At 38.0% G+C, this 21045-nt stretch overlaps 1 protein-coding gene across 2 annotated transcripts in view; it reads right to left on the reverse strand.

The window, feature by feature from the left end:
- Window positions 1–21045, reverse strand: part of scara5 (scavenger receptor class A, member 5 (putative)) — a 129935-nt gene that overhangs the window by 94563 nt on the left and 14327 nt on the right. For both annotated transcript variants that reach the window (XM_085132553.1, XM_085132554.1), the window contains exon 3: window positions 18653–18781. In XM_085132553.1, coding sequence (XP_084988679.1) covers window positions 18653–18781 — 129 coding nt within the window. The remainder of the gene's footprint in view (window positions 1–18652; window positions 18782–21045) is intronic.

Here is a 21045-nt window from a genome sequence, read left to right on the forward strand (position 1 = left end):
AAAGATGCTAGAAAGAGGAACTTCTGTGTCTGCCTTTAGCTCTAAAAATTGATCATTGTCTGTAAACGATGCAAATAATGTTCTCAAGATGCAAATAATGTTCTTATAACACGTGAAGGGGCGTTAACCCTGACATTATAAAAAGCCATTGTCTGTGTATTTTGGGCGAAGAAGTCCGCTGATGTGATGCTGTGTGCTTCTTCCCACGCGTGTGTTCTTAATAAACTCTTCATCTGATTGCACTCTACTGGGCCTCCATTGGTTTGTTTTTGTGCCACATTTTTGAATTCGGGACAATACCTTAAAATAATACAGACAAAACCCCAACTATCAACTGACCCCTTGAGTAAGCATTTGGCAACACTGGGAAGGAGAGACTCAGCCAGAACCAGTGGGAGGGGCAGCGATCTGTCGTGACCGGTTAGGGGTGGAAGACGGGACAAAAGACACTCTGGAACAATGCTTTTTGTCCTTTCTTCCTTCCATCATTCCCAGAAGGAGATATTAGGCTTCATCTGTCACAGCATACAAAATACATCAGTTTACAAATAAACCAAATGTCTATAGAAGTGAAACATTGCTACATTGATTTATTTATTCACAGAATTTATTATACAGCAAAATGTCCCAGATTTCATTATTCATGTTTCTCAATGTGAAGATTTGCTGCCTTTATTTTTTTTAAATGAAGTTTTAACTTATGGTTCATAATTTTGAGGTTTGGACTGGTGATTTAACAAAACACTGAAGGTGTTTTTTTAGGCGCTGGGTACTTGTAATGGCAATTTCTTACTATGTAAATAATTATTAAAGAAGTTAAAATGAGTTCAGCCTCAAATGTGCATCAATACATCAGCTACAATAAACACAGAAAATTACTGCTGCTGGAAATGGTGCAGATGAAACAAACAAAAAGTAAAAGAAAAGCATTAAAACAATTTGAATAAAAATGTAGGTAAAAGCAGCTTGAGTTCCAATGAGGTGATATACAATAGTGCCAAAGATTACACTGAAACGTTGGAATGACACATTAAAATATAAAATATGTGGGAACGTCACAGTAAATTCATCATGTTTCACTGTGTTTATGTTTCTTGCTCAAACCTTTATCACAGGGTTGAATCTGAATCAGATTTTCAGTCAGCCACGGTCGGTCGCCACGAATAAATAATTCCACCACATACTGGACACCACAATACACAAACCACATCCCACACCAGACACAACATCAACAGGTCCAAAGAGTTCAGCTGCAGGGAAGAAATGGGCTTTGATTGTTTACTGGGCACTATGTTGTTCTTTTTCAGCATACAGCATATCTGAGTTTAAACAGAGTTTAAAGCCAAGTTATCGTAAATCAAATGAATATATTAACTGCAGAAATGAGGCCATACTTAACATCTCTTTGGCCATTGTTTTGGTTTTAGGACCAGAAATGCACAAACGCACTTTATGGTATATTACTAACCTTGTTTTCAGCAGCAGACAATTCTTTAGCTCAAAAGCTCCTTAAAGGAGAAAACAAAGAGCAACTGATTTTCTGACCATTGGTCAAAAAACAAAACCAAAACAGACCACAGAGTTAACATAACTGCAAGTTTTTGTTATTGTCCTTGTTTTTCTTTTAAAGGTACACAAACAGCTTTTGCTCTCATTTATTTATTGATTATTTCAACACTGTGTAATCGCTAAGATCGGTTTGGTGGAAAACCTGCTGCAAGGGACACTGGTCTATGAGAGCAAATGGAAATAAAGCTTTAAAAGTTTGGCTTACTGGTACCATAGACTGATAAAAAAAAGAAAATAACTATCAACAAAGTAATCTTCTTTGACAGAAACAGCAGAGGAATTAAACATGGCAGACAAAGAAGGCAAGTTTTATGGGAACTGTTTTGCTTATTTTAGAAAACCACTTATGTCATACAGGCTGTCAGTGATTTCTTGTCATCTAATTTTCAATTAACAAGTGTCACGTTTAATTTTGAAATAGATAAAGTTACAAAAAGTTATTATGGTTGAAATTATATAATTAGGGGCAAAGTCATGATATTAGATCCATAGATCCTTTCATGCCTGCAGCTTTTATAGGTAGGACCCAGTTCTGCCATACTGCTGATAAGTAAACCGTATTGTAAAATCACAGGTTTACAATAGATGCAATAAAAATATATATGCTTAACACATGCCTTTTAACTTTGTTTATTAAATCTGACAAATCTTTAAACAAGAGCTTAAAAGTGGGAGATGTGTCCAATGAATGTCTAATTTTGTGGGATTTCTGTTATTTATTTTGATATGCACCAACATTGTCTCTGGTCTCTGCAGTTGTGTTGAAGTGTCTCTCTGGGGGACATTGTGTGGAAATCAGCCAGCTGTAACTCAGCTGCAGGAATGTCCAAATGAAGTGACAGCAGTGGAGTTTGTTTGATTTCTAAGCGTGGGCCCTGTCTGATGTGGCAAACATCAAAGTGAAGCTCTTGCTGTGAAAGGCCAAATTACTTAATGGATGTGTGTCTGTGAGTGCGCGTACAAAGGAAGTACCTGTTTTTGCCTCCTGAATGGATTAAATGAGTTATTATTAAAAAAAGAAAGAAATCTTAAAAACCTTTTGATTAATAATACAATGCAACACTGTGGCCTTCTTCTGCTGTAACCAGACTGCTTTAAAGTTCAACATTTTGTATGCTCAGAAATGCTCTTCTGTGTACATTGGTTATAAGTGGTTATTTGAGCTACTATTGGTTTCCTATCAGCTTAAAGAAGTCTGGAGATTTTCTTCTGACCTCTGCCATTAACAAGGCATCACGGGATATTTTCCCTTTTTCCAGTCCTTGTCTGTAAACCTAAGAGACAGTTGTCCCAATAAATCATTGCATACTGAAATAATCAGAACAGCCTGCCTGGTGCAGTATTTAAATGTACTTAAATTACCTGTCTTCCCCACTCTGCAAGCCTAATCGCACTGGGTTGCTGCCATATGATTGGCTAATTATACAGTTACATTGATGAGCAATTGAACAGGCGTACCTAACAAAGTGGATTGAAAGCTGAAAACCACACCGCTTTTTTTGAGTCTACATAAAATGTCCAATGATGAACAGTACAGATAAATCCAGGGCTGTTGGTGGATAGGCCTTCATCAGCGTGGTGCCATCTAAACCATACTGTATACACGTTTTTATCCAAAAAATTGTTTATTAAAATTGTGCTGTTATCCTTCCAGTAAATCCACATGCCATGTTGACATTGTGAGTTCACTGCTCCACCATGCATTTCTTGTGAATTTGTAATTATATTAAGTGGCTTAATTAATTATAGTAACTTTTTCTCAGTTTAGTATCCAAAATTTTTTTCACAATGCTTTGAAGGTCTGACACATTTCAAGTGCTATTTCTTAAAAATGACAAACCAAGTTCTGAAATCAGCTTTGCCACTAATCACTAATCCCCATTAGTCGCACAGCTGACAGGGATTATTGATATTTTATTGGTGTTCTTCCTTTCTGAGTAGTTTACCACTAAGTTGACTGTGGTTTGTGCTGCAAGAACTGTTTCCTCATCTCAGTTCTTCTGGTTTACATCTGCCAAAAAATGTATGTAACTGAAGCATATATGCAAACAAAGCAGTAAAAATACTTCATTTCATGGGCAATTGCTTTGATTCTACATACTAATGTGAAAAAAAGCTTAATGCTTTTTTCCAGAAAGCTGCACAAACAGATTTAATGTCTAAATACTAAATGTTTGGCAGTAAACAGTTTAGAACAAAGGAAACGTAAGACACACTGAAACAGAAAGTGGGAGGTACAGTGGGGCAAAAAAGTATTTAGTCAGCCACCGATTGTGCAAGTTCCCCCACTTAAAATGATGGCAGAGGTCAGTAATTTGCACCAGAGGTACACTTCAACTGTGAGAGACAGAATGTGAAAAAAAAATCCATGAATTCACATGGTAGGATTTGTAAAGAATTTATTCGTAAATCAGGGTGGAAAATAAGTATTTGGTCAATAACAAAAATACAACTCAATACTTTGTAACATAACCTTTGTTGGCAATAACAGAGGTCAAAGTTTACTATAGGTCTTTACCAGGTTTGCACACACAGTAGCTGGTATTTTGGCCCATTCCTCCATGCAGATCTTCTCAAGAGCAGTGATGTTTTGGGGCTGTCGCCGAGCAACACGGACTTTCAACTCCCGCCACAGATTTTCTATGGGGTTGAGGTCTGGAGACTGGCTAGGCCACTCCAGGACTTTCAAATGCTTCTTACGGAGCCACTCCTTTGTTGCCCGGGCGGTGTGTTTTGGATCATTGTCATGTTGGAAGACCCAGCCTCGTTTCATCTTCAAAGTTCTCACTGATGGAAGGAGGTTTTGGCTCAAAATCTCACGATATTTGGCCCCATTCATTCTGTCCTTAACACGGATCAGTCGTCCTGTCCCCTTGGCAGAAAAACAGCCCCATAGCATGATGTTTCCACCCCCATGCTTCACAGTAGGTATGGTGTTCTTGGGATGCAACTCAGTATTCTTCTTCCTCCAAACACGACGAGTTGAGTTTATACCAAAAAGTTCTACTTTGGTTTCATCTGACCACATGACATTCTCCCAATCCTCTGCTGTATCATCCATGTGCTCTCTGGCAAACTTCAGACGGGCCTGGACATGCACTGGCTTCAGCAGCGGAACACGTCTGGCACTGCGGGATTTGATTCCCTGCCGTTGTAGTGTGTTACTGATGGTGACCTTTGTTACTTTGGTCCCAGCTCTCTGCAGGTCATTCACCAGGTCCCCCCGTGTGGTTCTGGGATCTTTGCTCACCGTTCTCATGATCATTTTGACCCCACGGGATGAGATCTTGCGTGGAGCCCCAGATCAAGGGAGATTATCAGTGGTCTTGTATGTCTTCCATTTTCTGATGATTGCTCCCACAGTTGATTTTTTCACACCAAGCTGCTTGCCTATTGTAGATTCACTCTTCCCAGTCTGGTGCAGGTCTACAATTCTTTTCCTGGTGTCCTTCGAAAGCTCTTTGGTCTTGGCCATGGCGGAGTTTGGAGTCTGACTGGTTGAGGCTGTGGACAGGTGTCTTTTATACAGATGATGAGGTCAAACAGGTGCCATTCATACAGGTAACGAGTGGGGGACAGAAAAGCTTCTTACAGAAGACGTTACAGGTCTGTGAGAGCCAGGGATTTTCCTTGTTTGAGGTGACCAAATACTTATTTTCCACCCTGATTTACAAATAAATTCTTTACAAATCCTACCATGTGAATTCATGGATTTTTTTTTCACATTCTGTCTCTCACAGTTGAAGTGTACCTCTGGTGCAAATTACTGACCTCTGTCATCATTTTAAGTGGGGGAACTTGCACAATCGGTGGCTGACTAAATACTTTTTTGCCCCACTGTATGATAACCAAACAACAAGCACATTTCAAGCATTTCTGTGGTCAACATTAGAGTTGTTTGTTAGAGAGACAGGTTTGAGTGTGCTTTGAGTGCAGTTTATCAACATACTCTTGCCAACAGATCAGTGTTATTTTTCAGATCAACATGGTGTTACATGAATGAAGAAAAGTCCTAACAGCATGCAAACTAGGTAAGACGGATAGCATCCGATCAGAGCAAGCAAGGCAGGCAGTGCTTGCCTAGTGAAATCTAAAAAAAAGAAATCATAAAACATGCCAAAGAAAGTGATCTCTCTCTTTTGATCTCACACAGCATTGTCATAAAGCTTATAGCTTACTGCCATATTGTGGCCCCAGTTGGCTATTGCCTCAGGAAGCAGGATTAATTTTGCTTCACTGGAATCTGTACAGGGCCTATGTTTTAGGAGGATGTATATCCAGTTAACAATAACTCAGGTTTCTCAAACTGAGAGGTTACTATTCTTTTTTGGTTTTCTGGTTGTTCACGCACATTGTGATAGACCTCTGCTCTTTGACATGTGACTGATAGAAGACCAGAGTGCTGGGCAAACAACTTGGAACAAGTGTATAGTTATTTTTTCCCTCTTGCATTAGCTTGTAACTTAGCACTTAGCTCTTAACCCCCTAATCATAATATAGTCAGTTCCAGCTCCAGTGAAGCCCCATTGGTTTACATCATGGTGGCTAAATCCACCTTTTCCATACAGTCTCTGGTTATAACAAACTAACATCAAATTTTGTGGATTGCAACTTTAAAGACATTGCTATCTACTTGCTTTTGCTCACTTTTCCATCCTTTGTTTAAAACTTTAGTTCCAAGCTATCGCCCAACCAAACACAGTGGAAACTAATAACTACTCAGTTTTTGGGTGCCAGCTCTCATAACTGTACAAAGTGTGCCTCTTTGGACATCAGCTCCAGCACGCAGTTAGACAGATCAAACCCATGCAGTGTGTTTGTTTATGAGCATAAAACTATTTGGAATCTGTTGCTGCTTAATTAGTCTGCCAGTAAAACAGAAAAAAGACATGTAGAAGACTAATTTGGACGCCTGCTATTGTACTCTGAAATCCCTGAAGCTTTATCCCCCCCCCCCCCTCCCACTGCAGCAGATTTATAAAATCCCTATAGCTGTTTATGGAGACAAGCAGGAGTGAGGCATGGTGTTTTTATTTGTGTTGGAGTCACTTACACACTGCGGTGTTTCATTTTATTGCATCTCTCGACCTTGTTTATCTGAACTGTAAACATGTAAAGTTCTACCTGTTTACAAGGAGAGATTGTCATCTGGACATGACATCTGGGGATTTCTAAAAGATAAAACCAGTAAGGCCTGAACAACTAATCATTAAAAAAGATGATTTTTAAAGATTTTCTGTGTAGTTAATGGAAATGTTAAACGAAACCGAATACAATGATTTGCAAATATCAAACCCATATTTTACATACAAGAGAACATAGAAAATAAATCAAATGTTAAATAAAAAAAAGTATAATTTAAGAAAAATATAGCTCATTTTGATCACATTATCCTTCCCCAAAACACTTCCCTTTTTGTTTTGTGATTGTAGCAGTTTTTTTCTATTTCCTTTGTATTTTATTCAACTTCTACTTTGTTTTCTGTGCTTTTGAAGTACTTTTGTATTTACTCATTTTCTGAAGTTGCAGTGCATTTGCATTTCCAGGGCCACCATGAAAACCTTATACTTCATAGAAGATCTGTTTAAAATTAACATGAACAGAGTTGCAGCTTCACACAATAAACAAAAAATGAAACAAGACTGATGCTGTGAGAAGGTAAGTTTACACAATATAAATATTATATAACATGTGTGTCTATATAGTAAGTCTAAGATGCCACAGAAATGCTAATATATTCTTATCCCAGTCATTTACTGCTATTCTGTCAGAGCTCACTGGTGCAGCACAATTATTTGTGAGTACATGTGATAGACATGAAAGAGTGTGGAGACACTCAGAGCAGGATCTGGACTACCTGTGCAATCTGAATAGGCTGCAGGTACCATTTGACAAGGATGACAAGGATACTAGCCAAAAGCTAAACTAGGCAAAAAGAAAATCTCGATATGATCATCGCCTGAAAAACTATTCAGTATAAAAGTACACTTCCAGTGTTGCCATTTTCATTTGCACCAAAGCAGGCAAAATCAAATCACAGTGGTTTATGTTTCCTAACTGAACAGATTTTACTGACCTTTTGTTATACTGTGATGATGTTTCCTTAATTTTTCAGCAGAAGAGCATATCACAGACACTCACTTGCAGCTGGCAGATTTATCTTTGTTGTCAGTAATGTTTGCCATGTTTCATGATAAAAATGAAATCAAAACTTGCAAACAAATGAGCTAAAGTGCAATAAATATAATTTGTTTAGTAATTTTACACCCCACCAATTAATATCGATGCAACTATGCAAGTAATCATTACTGCTGGATTTCTTGGCTGTATTTGCCTCAAAATAAACTAAAAAAAAGTTCTTTGCAGTATTCAGAAAGGACACAGAATAGAAAGACATCTGGTCCAATTAGCCCTGACATGTTAATGGCCTGTGTCTGACTCTCTGAATAAGGTCATCTGCTGACTTTTTGGACTCCTCTTGTCTTGACTGACTTTTCTTCTTCTTTGGTTTGAACAAGTGCGGGTGTGCGTGCTCCTTCAATAATGGACTCCTACTGAGAATGCTGGAACATATCCAGACTCTTTTCTTCAGAAAGGGCCATGGCTAGAGAACAGCAACTCATTAGAACAAGGCTTTATGTTCTTAGAGTCAATTTAAGGGCACCCAGAGTGTGTGTAAATCCCAGATACATGCGTACGGTGGTGTGAAAAAGTGTTTGCCCCCTTCCTGATTTCCTATTTTTTTTGTATGTTTGTCACACTTAAAGTTTCAGATCATCAAACAAATTTAAATATCATACAAAGATAACATAAGAAAACACAAAATGCAGTTTCTAAATGAATGTGTTTATTTTTAAGTGTAAAAGTGATTGCCCCCTAAACCTAATAACTGGTTGGGTCACCCTTAGCAGCATCAACTGCAATCAAGTGTTTCCAGTAACTGGCAATGAGTCTTTTACAGTGCTGTTGAGGATATTTGGCCCATTCATCTTTGCAGAATTGTTGTAATTCGGATACATCGAAGGATTTTCAGACACAAACTGCTTTTTTAAGGTCATGCCACAACTTTTCAGTTTTTCTTAAGTCATTTAGAGGTGGAGTTGCTGGTGTGTTCTGTATCATTGCCCTGCTGCAGAACCCAAGTGTGCTTCAGCTTGAGGTCACCAACAGATGGACGGATATTCTCCTACAGGATGTTTTGGTAGACTGCAGAATTCATGGTTCCATTTACAACAACAAGTCCTCCACGTCCTGAGGCAGCAAAACAAACCCAGACATCACACTACCATCACCATATTATACTGTTGGTATGATGTTCCTTTTCTGAAATACTACTTTTACACCAGATGTAAAACCTACTAAAAAGTTCAACTTCTGTCTCGTCAATCCACAGAGTATTTTCCCAAAACCCTTGGGGATCATAACAATGTTCTTTGGTAAATGTAAATTGAGCCTTTCTGTTCCTTTTGCTCTTCAGTGGTTTTCTCCTTGAACTCTCCCATGGATGCCAATTTTGCTCAGTCTCCTTCTTATTGTTAAATCATGAAATCAGACCTTAACTGAGACTTGTGAAGCCTGCTGTTCTTTAATGTTGTTCTGGAGTTTTTTGCGACCTCCTTGATGAGTCGTCATTTGTGCTCTTGGAGTAATTTCAGGTCACTCCTGGGAAGGTTCATCTCCTTCTATTTAAGTGGTTTCTTGATTTAACAGGTCTGAGTGTGTTTAGTGAAACTGAACTCTGGTTAATCACATTTAATTCATGATTTAACAAGAGGGGCAGTTACTTTTTCACACGGGAACAGGTAGGTTTGGATAACTATTCACCCTAAACAATGAAATCATCCTCCAAAAACTGCATTTTGCATTTATTCGGGTTATCTCTGTCCGCTATTAACATTTGTTTGATGATCTGAAACATGGAATTGTGGCAAATATGCAAAAACCTAGGAAACCAGGAAGAGGGCAAACACTTTTTCACACACACTAGTTGCTGCATACATTTTTGTAAGTGTATAGTACTCTATATCCCAATGTGTTTGTGGTATTATTTGGAAAGATTATGCATTTTTTATATTATGACTATGATAAAGTTTATTACATATTTAAATTTACTATGTTTCTACTCATGTAGTTATTTGCGGTCATAACTACACTATGTACAATGTGATGGAGGTTTTACTCTTTACTTGGGAACAGTGTGTCTTACGCGTGTAAAACATAAACAGACTGAGGTCAGAAACACCTCATCTTCCACAGCCAGAATGCTTATTGTTTCCACAAGAAAGGGATTTAAGACCTTTAAAGTTTGTCTTTAAAGTTGCTAGGAGTGGCAGTTTGTGGTGTCAGATTTACCCTCAGAGTTTTTATACTGACCAACTTAGTCTGACACATATGGTCTAGATTAAAGGCAGTTTTTTTAAAATCTTGAATAATAAAGATTGCGTGTGTGTCTTTTAAATATCCTCAGAAGAAAGTAAAGTAATCTAAAGCTTGTGGTTGGGCTACAAAGAGCCGGTCATTGTTTGTTTTTTTTCTCTTTTTTTTAACGGTCAGGTTTTTGGCATCCTGTGCCTCAGTTGTGTCACACAGATCACAATTTATGTTAGTGCAGGAGAAAAAGTCGGGCAAAAATATCTTCATATGGAGGACTTAAAAACATGTGGCTATAAACAGAATAGAAAGGGACCTTCAACACAGAAAAATGTGAGTTGGATAAAGCACACAAGAAATCCTTAATCACAGTTAAACTCATTCTAGTACTTTCAGCAACTATCACAGCAGCTTGAATGTTATTAAAATATTTGTAACATCAAATAGAGTCATGAGAAGGCACATTTGTATACGTTTGTGGTTCATGGATAGAAATTGCCATGTATTTTTTTGTGTTAGCACTACTTTGTAAATAAAGTATTTTAACAGGATGTATATGTGTCATGGTCCTGGGTCAATGACCCTTGAGTTTTGTTCGTGTGCCCCTCATGTTTAGTGTAGGTTTAGTTCTGTCTTCATGTTTATTTTCTTGTTCCTCAGTCTTCGTGTCTCATGTCGCACTTTGTGACTCCTGTCCCTGTGAACGTGTTCCCTCTGTTCCTGACGTTTCAGTGTCAAGTCCGTGCCTCTGTTCCTGCCATGTGTTTCCTGTTTTATTTTGATAGTCCCTGTCCTGTGTGCAGTGGGTCTAGTTTTGCTTTCCCCTTGTCTCATTATTTCTGATTAGTTCCAGCTGTGTTTCCACCTGTTCCCCATCCTCTCGTTATCCTGCCTGCGTATTTTAGTCCTTAGTCTTCCCCTGCTTGTCGTCGTGTTGTTAACCCTCACAGTGCTGTGCATTTCCCTCTGTGTTTCCAGCCATTTCCTACTTACTGTTCCTGGTTTGTTTTCTAGTTTAGTTTTTTGTATTTGAAGTGGGTTATTTACAGACAAAATAGAGCTGCCTCTTTTAGTTCGCCCTTTCGTTTATGAGTCCTGCGTTTGGGTCCTACATCCTGCCTAGCACACAGCAAGTCCATGACAATATGACTTGTCTGTAGCAAATATTTTGCCCAGACGGGATGGGTTAATGGGGCAACGACTAAAACAGAGCTTGAAAAGAAGTCTTAACTGCTGTAACTTGAACTGTGGTCTCAGGTGTGGTGATAAAATAATTAAGCTCAACATAAAGGTGTGAACACAAAAATGAATTATTACATAAAACACTGGGTGGATTAAAAAAGTTTTCATGAATATGAAAAATCAATAAAAATGTAATTTACAATTTAAATTAATGCCTGTAAACATGAATTAACATATTGGAGGTTGTGAGTATTCCAAAAACCGTATTGTTAAACTATGCTAGCTAGTAGAATAGAAAAAAAATATTTCCACACAGTGACTTTGATCAAAATTGAGTTATCTTCACAAGCAGTATGATTATGACATCTATATCATATATTAACTTAACATATCATATATTACACTAAAACAATGAAACGAGGTAATGTCAAAGACTTTTTCATTTTGGTATTAGTTTCTGTACTCCAGCTTGGTAACCACTGTCAGGTGTCCCAGACAGGCAAGGAGGCAGGTAAAGTAGTCAGTTTATTTTCTGCCATTTATCTGGGTTTAGGTTACAGAGAGCAGCAGTCTAAGCAGAGGTGCCCAGACCTCCCTCTCCCTGGCCACCTCCACTAGTTCATTGGGAGGACTTGAGGTGGAATCCTAGCCAGATGCCCAAACCACCTCAACTGGCTCCTTTTGATGTAGATGATTGGCAGCTCTACTCCAAGTCCCTCTCAAATGACTGAGCTCCTCACCCTATCATTAAAGGGACTGCCGAGCTACTCTCTGAAGGAGGCTCACTTCCACTGTTTGTATCTGTGATCTCACACAGCCATGGATAACACAGAAACAAAACATTACTTTTAACATGAAACTTAAATGAAATGATTTATGATTATACAGGATAGTCACTCTGTCGTGAAAAGCAACTTTATGAAAATACAAAATTTCTTAACATTGTTGATTTATGATCATGATAAATTCTGTCCAGTTTTCCAATGTTCATTCCAAGGCAAACCTATGCTTGCAGGTCATAGCTGTCAGCTGATATTTTTCCATCAATAATCTACTTTCTTTAAGGCCAAGCACAATTTAGCTGCTGCAGGGAAAACTGATGCAAAACACAAAATTATGATAACATAACCATGACCAAACCCAATTAATATGAAGGCGAAAAACCAAAATAAACCACAGCTGTTTCAGGACATGAGGCCTATTGCCCATTTCCACTTGCCAAGAACATGCTTGTTGTAGTACCAACAGTATCAGCGAAAAAACTCAAACTCTTGTTGCAAGATTTCATGGCTTAAAAGAAAAAACAACAAACATAACATCATGTTTTCCAGCAGTTAACTAGCAAAGGAAAACGGGACCACTGGAGCGAAACCTATGAGCTCCATGTTTTTTACCAACTGGAAAACATGACTCAGTTTTCATGATCTATGCCAATTCTCCATCATATAGTGCATGCTAAATGCTACAGCTGTAGGAACTGTTGTATATATTGCAATAGTGAACTAGTGCATGCAATAAAATTATAAACTGACCTTAATCAAATGACCCAGAAATATGCCATATAGCAGTTATATTTATTATAGCAGTTCTACAATGTTTCATGGTCGTATCAAGCTCATAAACAGAGATTATGCATAACAAGCATAACACTCTTGTCTCAAACACCCTGACAGTTATCAACTTAGGTTCTGTCTACAAGTCCATATATGGGCCAATCTCTAGCTATTAAATGTGTTTGTTAGGTGCATTTGAAGTCAGCCAAGAACTGACTCCAGATGTAGAGCAAAGTATTTGCTGCACTGTCTGGCCAAAATGCAACCAAAAACATTCCAGTCCTTCACACAGAGGAAAGAGGGGTTCTTCTGAGGATATATGCTGCCTATGTCTTACATGTCAGACAATTAAAAACTTGCAAGAATGCAAGATGGCTTTATGTTCATTCTCATTCTTTTTATCTTTTGAAAACTTACAAATGTAATCAGTGCTTCTCAAAGTCAAGTAAGGATCATTAATGGGTCTATTTCTAAGATACTACCACGGTACTGTTTGCTTTGGTCCTTCAATTCCTACCAAGGACTAAGTCTTTTAAGAGTAACTGTGTTTCCTAAGCATTCTTAAACTGTTAACGAAGCTTTACTGTATGTGTGGGATTTAAGGTGGGAGATTTTCACCTGGACACTTTCTAACACTTTTTATTTTACAGACGAGAACCTAAAAAGAAAGACAGGAAATAAGTCAAAATAAATTAAATGTTGCAATATGCATGAAAGATAAAGTTTCTCCTTAGTATCCTGCTAATGATGTGGAAAGCACTCTAATTTATCTGGCCAAGGGTCACATCACCCAAGTTGAGAACCACTTCTCCACAACCCTCTCTTCTTTGGACTTTTTGGAACAAAAGTCTTAAAAATCAATTCCCATCTTGGCACCATTTAGAGTGACATACATTCACAGTAGCCAAGTTCAGCTCAAGTGTATAAGGCAAGCATGTCTTTCAAGAATCTACCCTGCTCTTGAAGCATGTCAGTCAAAATAAGTGACTACACAGAGACAAAGGTTTCTCCAACATACTTCTCTGATCTGCTAAAACTTTGGACATTTTGGCAGACCCATCTCTCTCCTGCTGCGGGGACAGAGGTCTCTGCTATCTGCATGGAGATAACCTTGTAGGAGTAAAAGACTGACGAGGCAGCTCTTCACCACATGATAAATGGAGCAGGATTCATCTGGCTCTTTTATCCTCTTTCATTTGGCTTTTACTCGACTCTGTTTCTGTTTACGACCCTTCCATCATTCACTTGTCCAAATCTAAGATTTAGAATTAGAAGCGCTGACACAGAAGACACTACATTATACTTATGACATTAATGCAGATGTTTTCAATGACAAGGCATAATGCATAATGAGTCCGGAAGAAAGTCAAATATAAATGTGTCTGAATACACAGGAGACAGTGGAGGCTTTTTGTTTCAGAGGGAAAAGGCCAAGAAGGCAACATAAGAGCTGGAAAAAAAAGAGAAGCCAAAGTCAAGTGAGAATTCAAGCAACAAGAGAATGTGGACTGCACAGAAAACTGGCAGCATTTTTGAATGTGTCTGTACGTGCACTTGGCGTATGTGTGCTGCAAAGGGGCCTCCCGTACACTTAGCTGGAGCCACTTAGCTTTTGGATGGCGGCATTTAATTTAGGAGAGGTCGTCTGAAAAGCCTGGTTTGATTGCTTTTCTACAACAACTTCATCTAAAAGCTTTAAATAACTAAATACCTCAGTGACAACAGCAAAGCAGTTCCAAACTCTTAACTACATCTCTGTGCCTGGGAATACACACAGAGCCACATCCATTAAATGGCATCAGTTGTGTGGTTACGGCATGAGTGGGTGGGCTCAGAGAGAGCAGTGCCTTGAAATGAAATTAGGATTAGTGTGAGCAATTCGATTCCGCCAGGATCCTGCTGACTTGGATCCTGGCGGAATCCAGGATCCGCCAGCAAGCTTCTTGATCTGTTGCTTCTTCTTCTTTATCTACTTTATCTCCCCTTATTTCTCTGCACTCACAACTTCTTTCAGTCTCTGTTTGTCTGTATCTTCCTCTCCGGTTATGGCTGAGCTGACATTTACAAGGAGGCCACAGCAGGGTTCACAGAAGGTAACAGTCATAAAGTTAGACACACCTCTAAAGGCTGTCTCATTCACGGACACATACAAATGAATTGGCCATGTGACCGCTGTGGCACAATGCCAGTGGGTTTTTTTTTCCACCTGCAAATTAACCAGGAGGAGGCGGAACTACAGCTCAGAAGATACTGGAATTTATTACAGGACTGCCTGATATGAAGTCACAACAGCTCATGCTAATTTCCCCCATAATTCACACGTTCAAATTCCCACTGTTCTGTTTCGCTTATGTTGTGCCGATCATCAAAACATGTTATGCTTTTAAGACAATTCTAGCTTTGTAAGCTTGGAGGATGTTTTGGTGAGTAAGGGAATGACTAATCTCTCCTCATCGCTACATGTTGTACCAATGATGGTCACTGGCTGTTCATCAGAAGAAACATGAAAGAGCCTTTTGCCAGAGAAACGTTTGGGAAGTGACTACACAGAGTTTCAACTTCTTCGTTTTAAGTAAATTTGATAATCGGTGTGCTACAGAACAGCACCGAGCTTGTGCATGAGTTCCTTTTCCATGAAAAGCACAATAACCTACAGTTTCAAGAAAATGAGATCCAGCAACATCTGAGGTAAAATTAAACTTCCCTTGTTTGCTGTAAGATTACATTTTACCACAGAAGACCACATCAGTTGCCAGCTAAGAACAGGATACAATGTCATAAATAAAACAACAAACTCTTGTTCTCTCAGAAAAGCTGAAACTCCAGTTCAAAGGTGGTGCTGTTTATCATCACCCAGAATATATATATAGTGGAGTCCTGTGCAAACGCACAGGTCAAAGGAAATCACTGTCTTGCTTTATCTCTTTAGAAGAGCTGTCACATGTGGGAATTAGGTTTAAACCTGTCGCACATATGTCGAGTTCTGCAGTAGGAACAGAGATGACAGAGAGGGCAAAAGGTCAACTTTATATTGCATTTGAAAAGATTACTTCACAACTCTGGTTAGAAGATGACAGAAAAAGTTGCATTAATGTTATAGAAACTGGTACTATATTTGGCAGAAAAACATTTGTACAAACTTGGCAACAGTGAAATAAAAATCTAATTTTGTCAAATGAACTAAGGCAATAAAATCAGCATCATGACTTTGTTGGACATTGACTGTACTTCAAATGACTGCTCATTCATATTGTGCATGCATGTTATCAGTTCTTAACGAGATCAGACAGTTTAAGAGGGAGTAGTTTCAGACTGCATCCCGAAGTGTTACTTAAAGCTAACTAAATGGGTTTCTATAATGTAAGTGTGTGTGTGTGTCCTACATTATAATTCAACCTTAAATCTACATGACAGAGAGTAAATGACGGACAATAAAATCACTTCCTTCATGTGTCCAAGACATTACAGCCACATTTTGTTACGCTCGACTTTTCTCTTCCTCTCTGTCAGATTTTCTACAAACTGAGGATAAATGTGTCTCATCTACAGCAGCCGTTCCCAACCTGCAGGACTTTTTCAGTTACCAGATGACAAAGGGAAGATTGTGGAGTGGCTCATCTAATATGAAAAAACAAAACAAGCAAACAAAGCAATGGAAATAGTGACTCACTATGTAATACCAATTTAGTGTGTTTAGTGTGTTTAGTGTTCAAATTTAATGGGTAAATGATTATCTATAAGCAAAAAATTCAATGCAAACAGCATATCTGTTGAAATGTCCACCTCTGCTACACCAAGTAAACACCAATGCAACCTTGCCATTGGTACTAACATTTTAAATACAAAAACTTCTATATTCATATTTATTTAAATGTGATTTAACCAGTTACAACTTGACCAAATGCTTTTGTGAGCTATCACCAAGCTTCTGGCATAATTCTGACTGAATACTTGATCTTTGTTGGCATGGACCCAACTTTTACAAGCTATTTGTTTCCAAAACCATTGTTAATAGGTGTCCTGTCAGTTCATTGTCCTGTTGGAGCAGCCAATTGTGTTTCAGTCAAGCTTTAAGATGTTGATTTTACGGCAGGGGCTTCTTTCGTGGTCGGCTACGGTGATAAAAGACTCATTCTAGTTAGTTTGGTGTTCCAGCAGTTTACAGTTCATGGCAGGTTTAGCCTTGATGGTTCTTGCATTGTTTCTGAGCATCCTAAGAAATTTTCTTTGATCTGAGTGTAACTGATTGGGTCTTTTTATGACCCTGGCAAAGTGGTGATGATGCTTGAATTTCCTTTTTTTTTTTTCCTTTTAATAAATAGCCCATTAAGCTTCTGGAATGGGCTTCCCAAATCCTCACAGCTGTTGAAGATTTTGTAGACTATGCAAAAGCCAGGTCTACTAGCACACAGACTAATTTTAATTAACTAACAATTTTGCCAAGAAGAGTGGTCAGAATATCCCCCAAAAATAATGCCAGAAGTGTACTGATGACTAGCAAAACATCCGGTCGAGCAGTTTTCTAAGGCAAATTTAACAAAAAGTTAGTAGGCAATATATGCTTGACCCTGTATGTTTACTTTTAAACCTCTGTGGATTTCCAAAATAAATTCCTGTGCACCCAATCCGTGTTTTTTTTAAATATATAAAGATGTATGGTGTACAGTCATTCTATGTCTCTTGGAAAAATAACTGTTCAAGAAATGATTAAAAGCCCAGTATTACTATGACTTTGATGCTGCATGATGATAATGATAATGAAAATATGCAAAGAAAATCTGACTTTACAGAAAGTTCTGAAGCAGATGTGTACTCCACGTGACAAAGAAAACAGAAGAACAGCTAAACATAGTAAAGGTTGGTCTTCTTAAGTCATCAAAGTTATAAGATGGCCTATTTTTACCCAAATTAACAAATTACTCGGTGACTAAAGAAAGCAAGTTTTTTTTACATGTAAAAACTTATCAAAACTGACTTTTGCAGGTTTTTATACAGAGCAGAGATCCTGTTTTTGCAAATGTGAAGGCAATCAAACAAACAAACAAACTGTTTTGCCATTTATGAGGATGTATTGCATTTGAAACATAATGGTTGGTGCAAAAGTGTAGTTGAATTCAGCTGGCAAAGGCATTTGGAAAAACTGATCCAGAACAGCTGAAAGATCATTTGATATCCAGTCAGTCACAAACCTTGTTCATGCGAGCTGAACAAACAAAACTGCCTTCTCTGTGTTATTTAAACGGTTTTCACTTTAAATAAACACCTCGTTTCATGCACACAAGCAAAACAGAAGAACAAAAGCACAGCAGGAGTTATAGGAGTGCAGATTTGCTCAACTTCCACAGGAAAAACTCTCAGTTTTTCCAACTGAACAGAGTTTCCAAATAAACACAATATCTTGAGTATCTGTAGAATAGGGCACCACATGCAGAGGAGGGATATTGGATAAATTGGGCAAAGAATAATGAATGTGGGGTTGCCAGGCTCGAGGAGAAGAGGAAAACTACATACACCAGAGAAGATGTTTGGATGTTGTTAGAGAGGACATTCAGAGGATTGCTGTGAAGGAACAGGATATAAAGGGTAGGGTGAGACGGAGGCAGAAGAATGTGTGAAATATGGACATAGCTCCTTTTTATGATGCTCTTCTTCTCACGTTATGTCATTCTTTTTGTTATATTTTTCATCAAAAATATAAGGAGATTATCAAAATATGTAGTGTTAGTGGCTTGAACTGAAGTTAATAGCTTTGAACTGATTTCATAAGAGATAAAGTTGAACCTTTGACTTAAAGATTTCTCTTAGATCACTGTTCAGTGTCTGTTTTGAGGCTCCTAAGAGCTTCTTAAACATCATAAATTACAATTTATGACTAAGCTCTAAGATAACATTCATTCCTCCAAAACCACCTAAATCTCCAGTGGAAATCAAAAACATTTTATGGTTGTCAAAGTCATCCACTGACACACACACCTTACCTGCAAGGCAAAGTCCAAATATGGTGAGAAGAACCAGGATGTAGAGGAAAACAATGGCGTACTTGATAGATGAGAGGGAGTTCAGATGGCTGCAACACTGGTCCTGCTTCCTGCGACGCTTTGTAGAAACTGAAAAGAAGGATTTACTATAAATACCAGCAAATGGCATTCTGAACGAAATCATTAATCATGAGTTGTTCCTAGTAAGAACAACAATTCGGCTAAATGTCTCTTACGTTGTGAAAGAACAGAGGTAAAAGTCAGCGAACATAATGGAAATCAGATTTATTGCTGAATAATAATTGTAAAAGAAAATCCAACATCCATATTTTCCCTCTTTGAACTTCTGAATGACGCCCAAAACTCAGCAAGCACGCTAACTGAAAGTTCATTTTGAACCCAAGAGGTATTTGATCACGTTTGCATAATATTCCATAATAATATTGCCTGTGCAAAAACAGAAAAACAAAGCTGCTCTCTATTTCATTCAAGGTTCAACCAAGCAAAAAGTTGCCAAAAAAATTGTGAAAATAGTGATATTTAGTAGTATTAAGTAACAATTAAAAAAAGTTGGTTACAAAACAATTTAATTGTATGATGACAAGTTTAAGTTTGGTTGGAAATTACCAGGGGTGTAATTTTCAGGGGGGTTAGGGGGGTTACGACCCCCCCCAATAATCAGACCCAACCAATATACCCCCCCATAAAATTATGAATTATCTTGCATAAATAGGCAGTTGATTTTCTTTACTCATCTCAGTTATTACCAGCAAAATAGTTGCATGTTTAATCATCTGGGAATTTATCCAGATTTTCTTATTTATTTAGACAGAGATCTTGCCCCCACCCCCCACCCCAATGTTCAGCACAAAGTTACGCTGATGGAAATTACTTGTATATTCCTCATATCATATCTGGAAACAGGGTTATTACAAAGGAAAGAGTTAATAAATTTAAACTTATAGTACATCATAACACACATACATCACAAAGTTTCCTATAAGGGAATTCATCTGAGTGGACTATGTTACACAGCATGAACTGCACAAATGGTCTCACTAAGGAGCTCTTGCTGTAATGCATGTCAGCACTTAGCACTGCTCTCAAGGTCAAACAGATGTTTGAGAATTAGTCTTAATAAAACTGACATAGCACCGTTTATGAGTAATGAACTTTTTTCCCCCTTCTACATCTGTGTGTGTGTCAGACAGCTTGGCAGGAGGCAGCAATGAGGCAGTTGATGTTGCTGATGGGAACATTCCTTTTAGGTCAAGAGGATGGGAAGAGATTTTCTAAGGAGTCACATTCTTCATCACATATTGGAATAGAAAAGAGAATTATGTGTTTTCTTCAGACATTAAACGTATAATTCAAAGATTATTGTGTTACACACAGATAAAGTCATTTTTGTCTCAAGGAAACAACAAGACGTAATTATGAGATTTGAAGCACAGCTGATATTAATATACACTCACTGGGCACTTTAATTAAGTAGGGTAACGTGGTTGTAACGTGGGTCAGTTGTAACACTTCCAATTTCTCCAATCAGGGCTAAGTTTCAAAGGATGTGACTCATCCTGTGTATGCCCAATTCAGTTCTGCTATCACATGTGAAAAATCAGCACATTTTGTCAAACACAGACAATTTAACACACAAAAAAAGTAATTTGTATGCCAAAAAGTAAGTTTTTCTACTTTATTTCAATTTCTAATAGCATTATCTGCTTTGCAGTTAAACTCATCAAACTTAAATTATGTTATTTGTATGTCTATGGGGATATATTCTGTGTAGGTCTTTAGTGCTAATGTTTTAGCCGTTGGCTGTAATGTTAGCTAGTTCATGGCTATAGGAGTCTGGATCAGTTGTAACAGCAACAGTCTGGGTTAGTTGTAACAATAATGCAGATGTTAAAACTTACCACACTATTACTTTAACTTATATTAAACAAGTTGGGGATATGACATCAGCAAAGAAAGGTTCACTGGTCACATTTGTATATGTGGTGAATGCCATTGGCAACACAATTCCTCCACTGTTTGTGTTCCCACACATACATTATGCAGACCACTGTGTAAGAGATGGACCAGTAGGAAGTATTGGTAGTGAAAATAAATCAGGATGGGTGCAAGAAACAGATTTCCTCATCTTTCTGAAGCACTTTGCCACACCAAGGTAAGCCATAATAAAAAGTAATGGAATTGCGATGCTGGTGCACAACTACATTTTTTCAGTTTCATTGTTATGTTCAAAATTGGTGCTAGAGTTGTAGGTTATAATGCCCACTGAGCCAATGAGGCCAAACTCAAGGAAGACCAACCAAAATTAATGAAATATTCAGTTGCAAAAAATTCCATAATTTGTCTTTTTTGGGGGGTTGGAATATGTTCAAAAG

This window comes from Neolamprologus multifasciatus, chromosome 15 (genome assembly GCF_963576455.1).
Source record: "Neolamprologus multifasciatus chromosome 15, fNeoMul1.2, whole genome shotgun sequence".
NCBI classification, from domain to species: Eukaryota; Metazoa; Chordata; class Actinopteri; order Cichliformes; family Cichlidae; genus Neolamprologus; species Neolamprologus multifasciatus.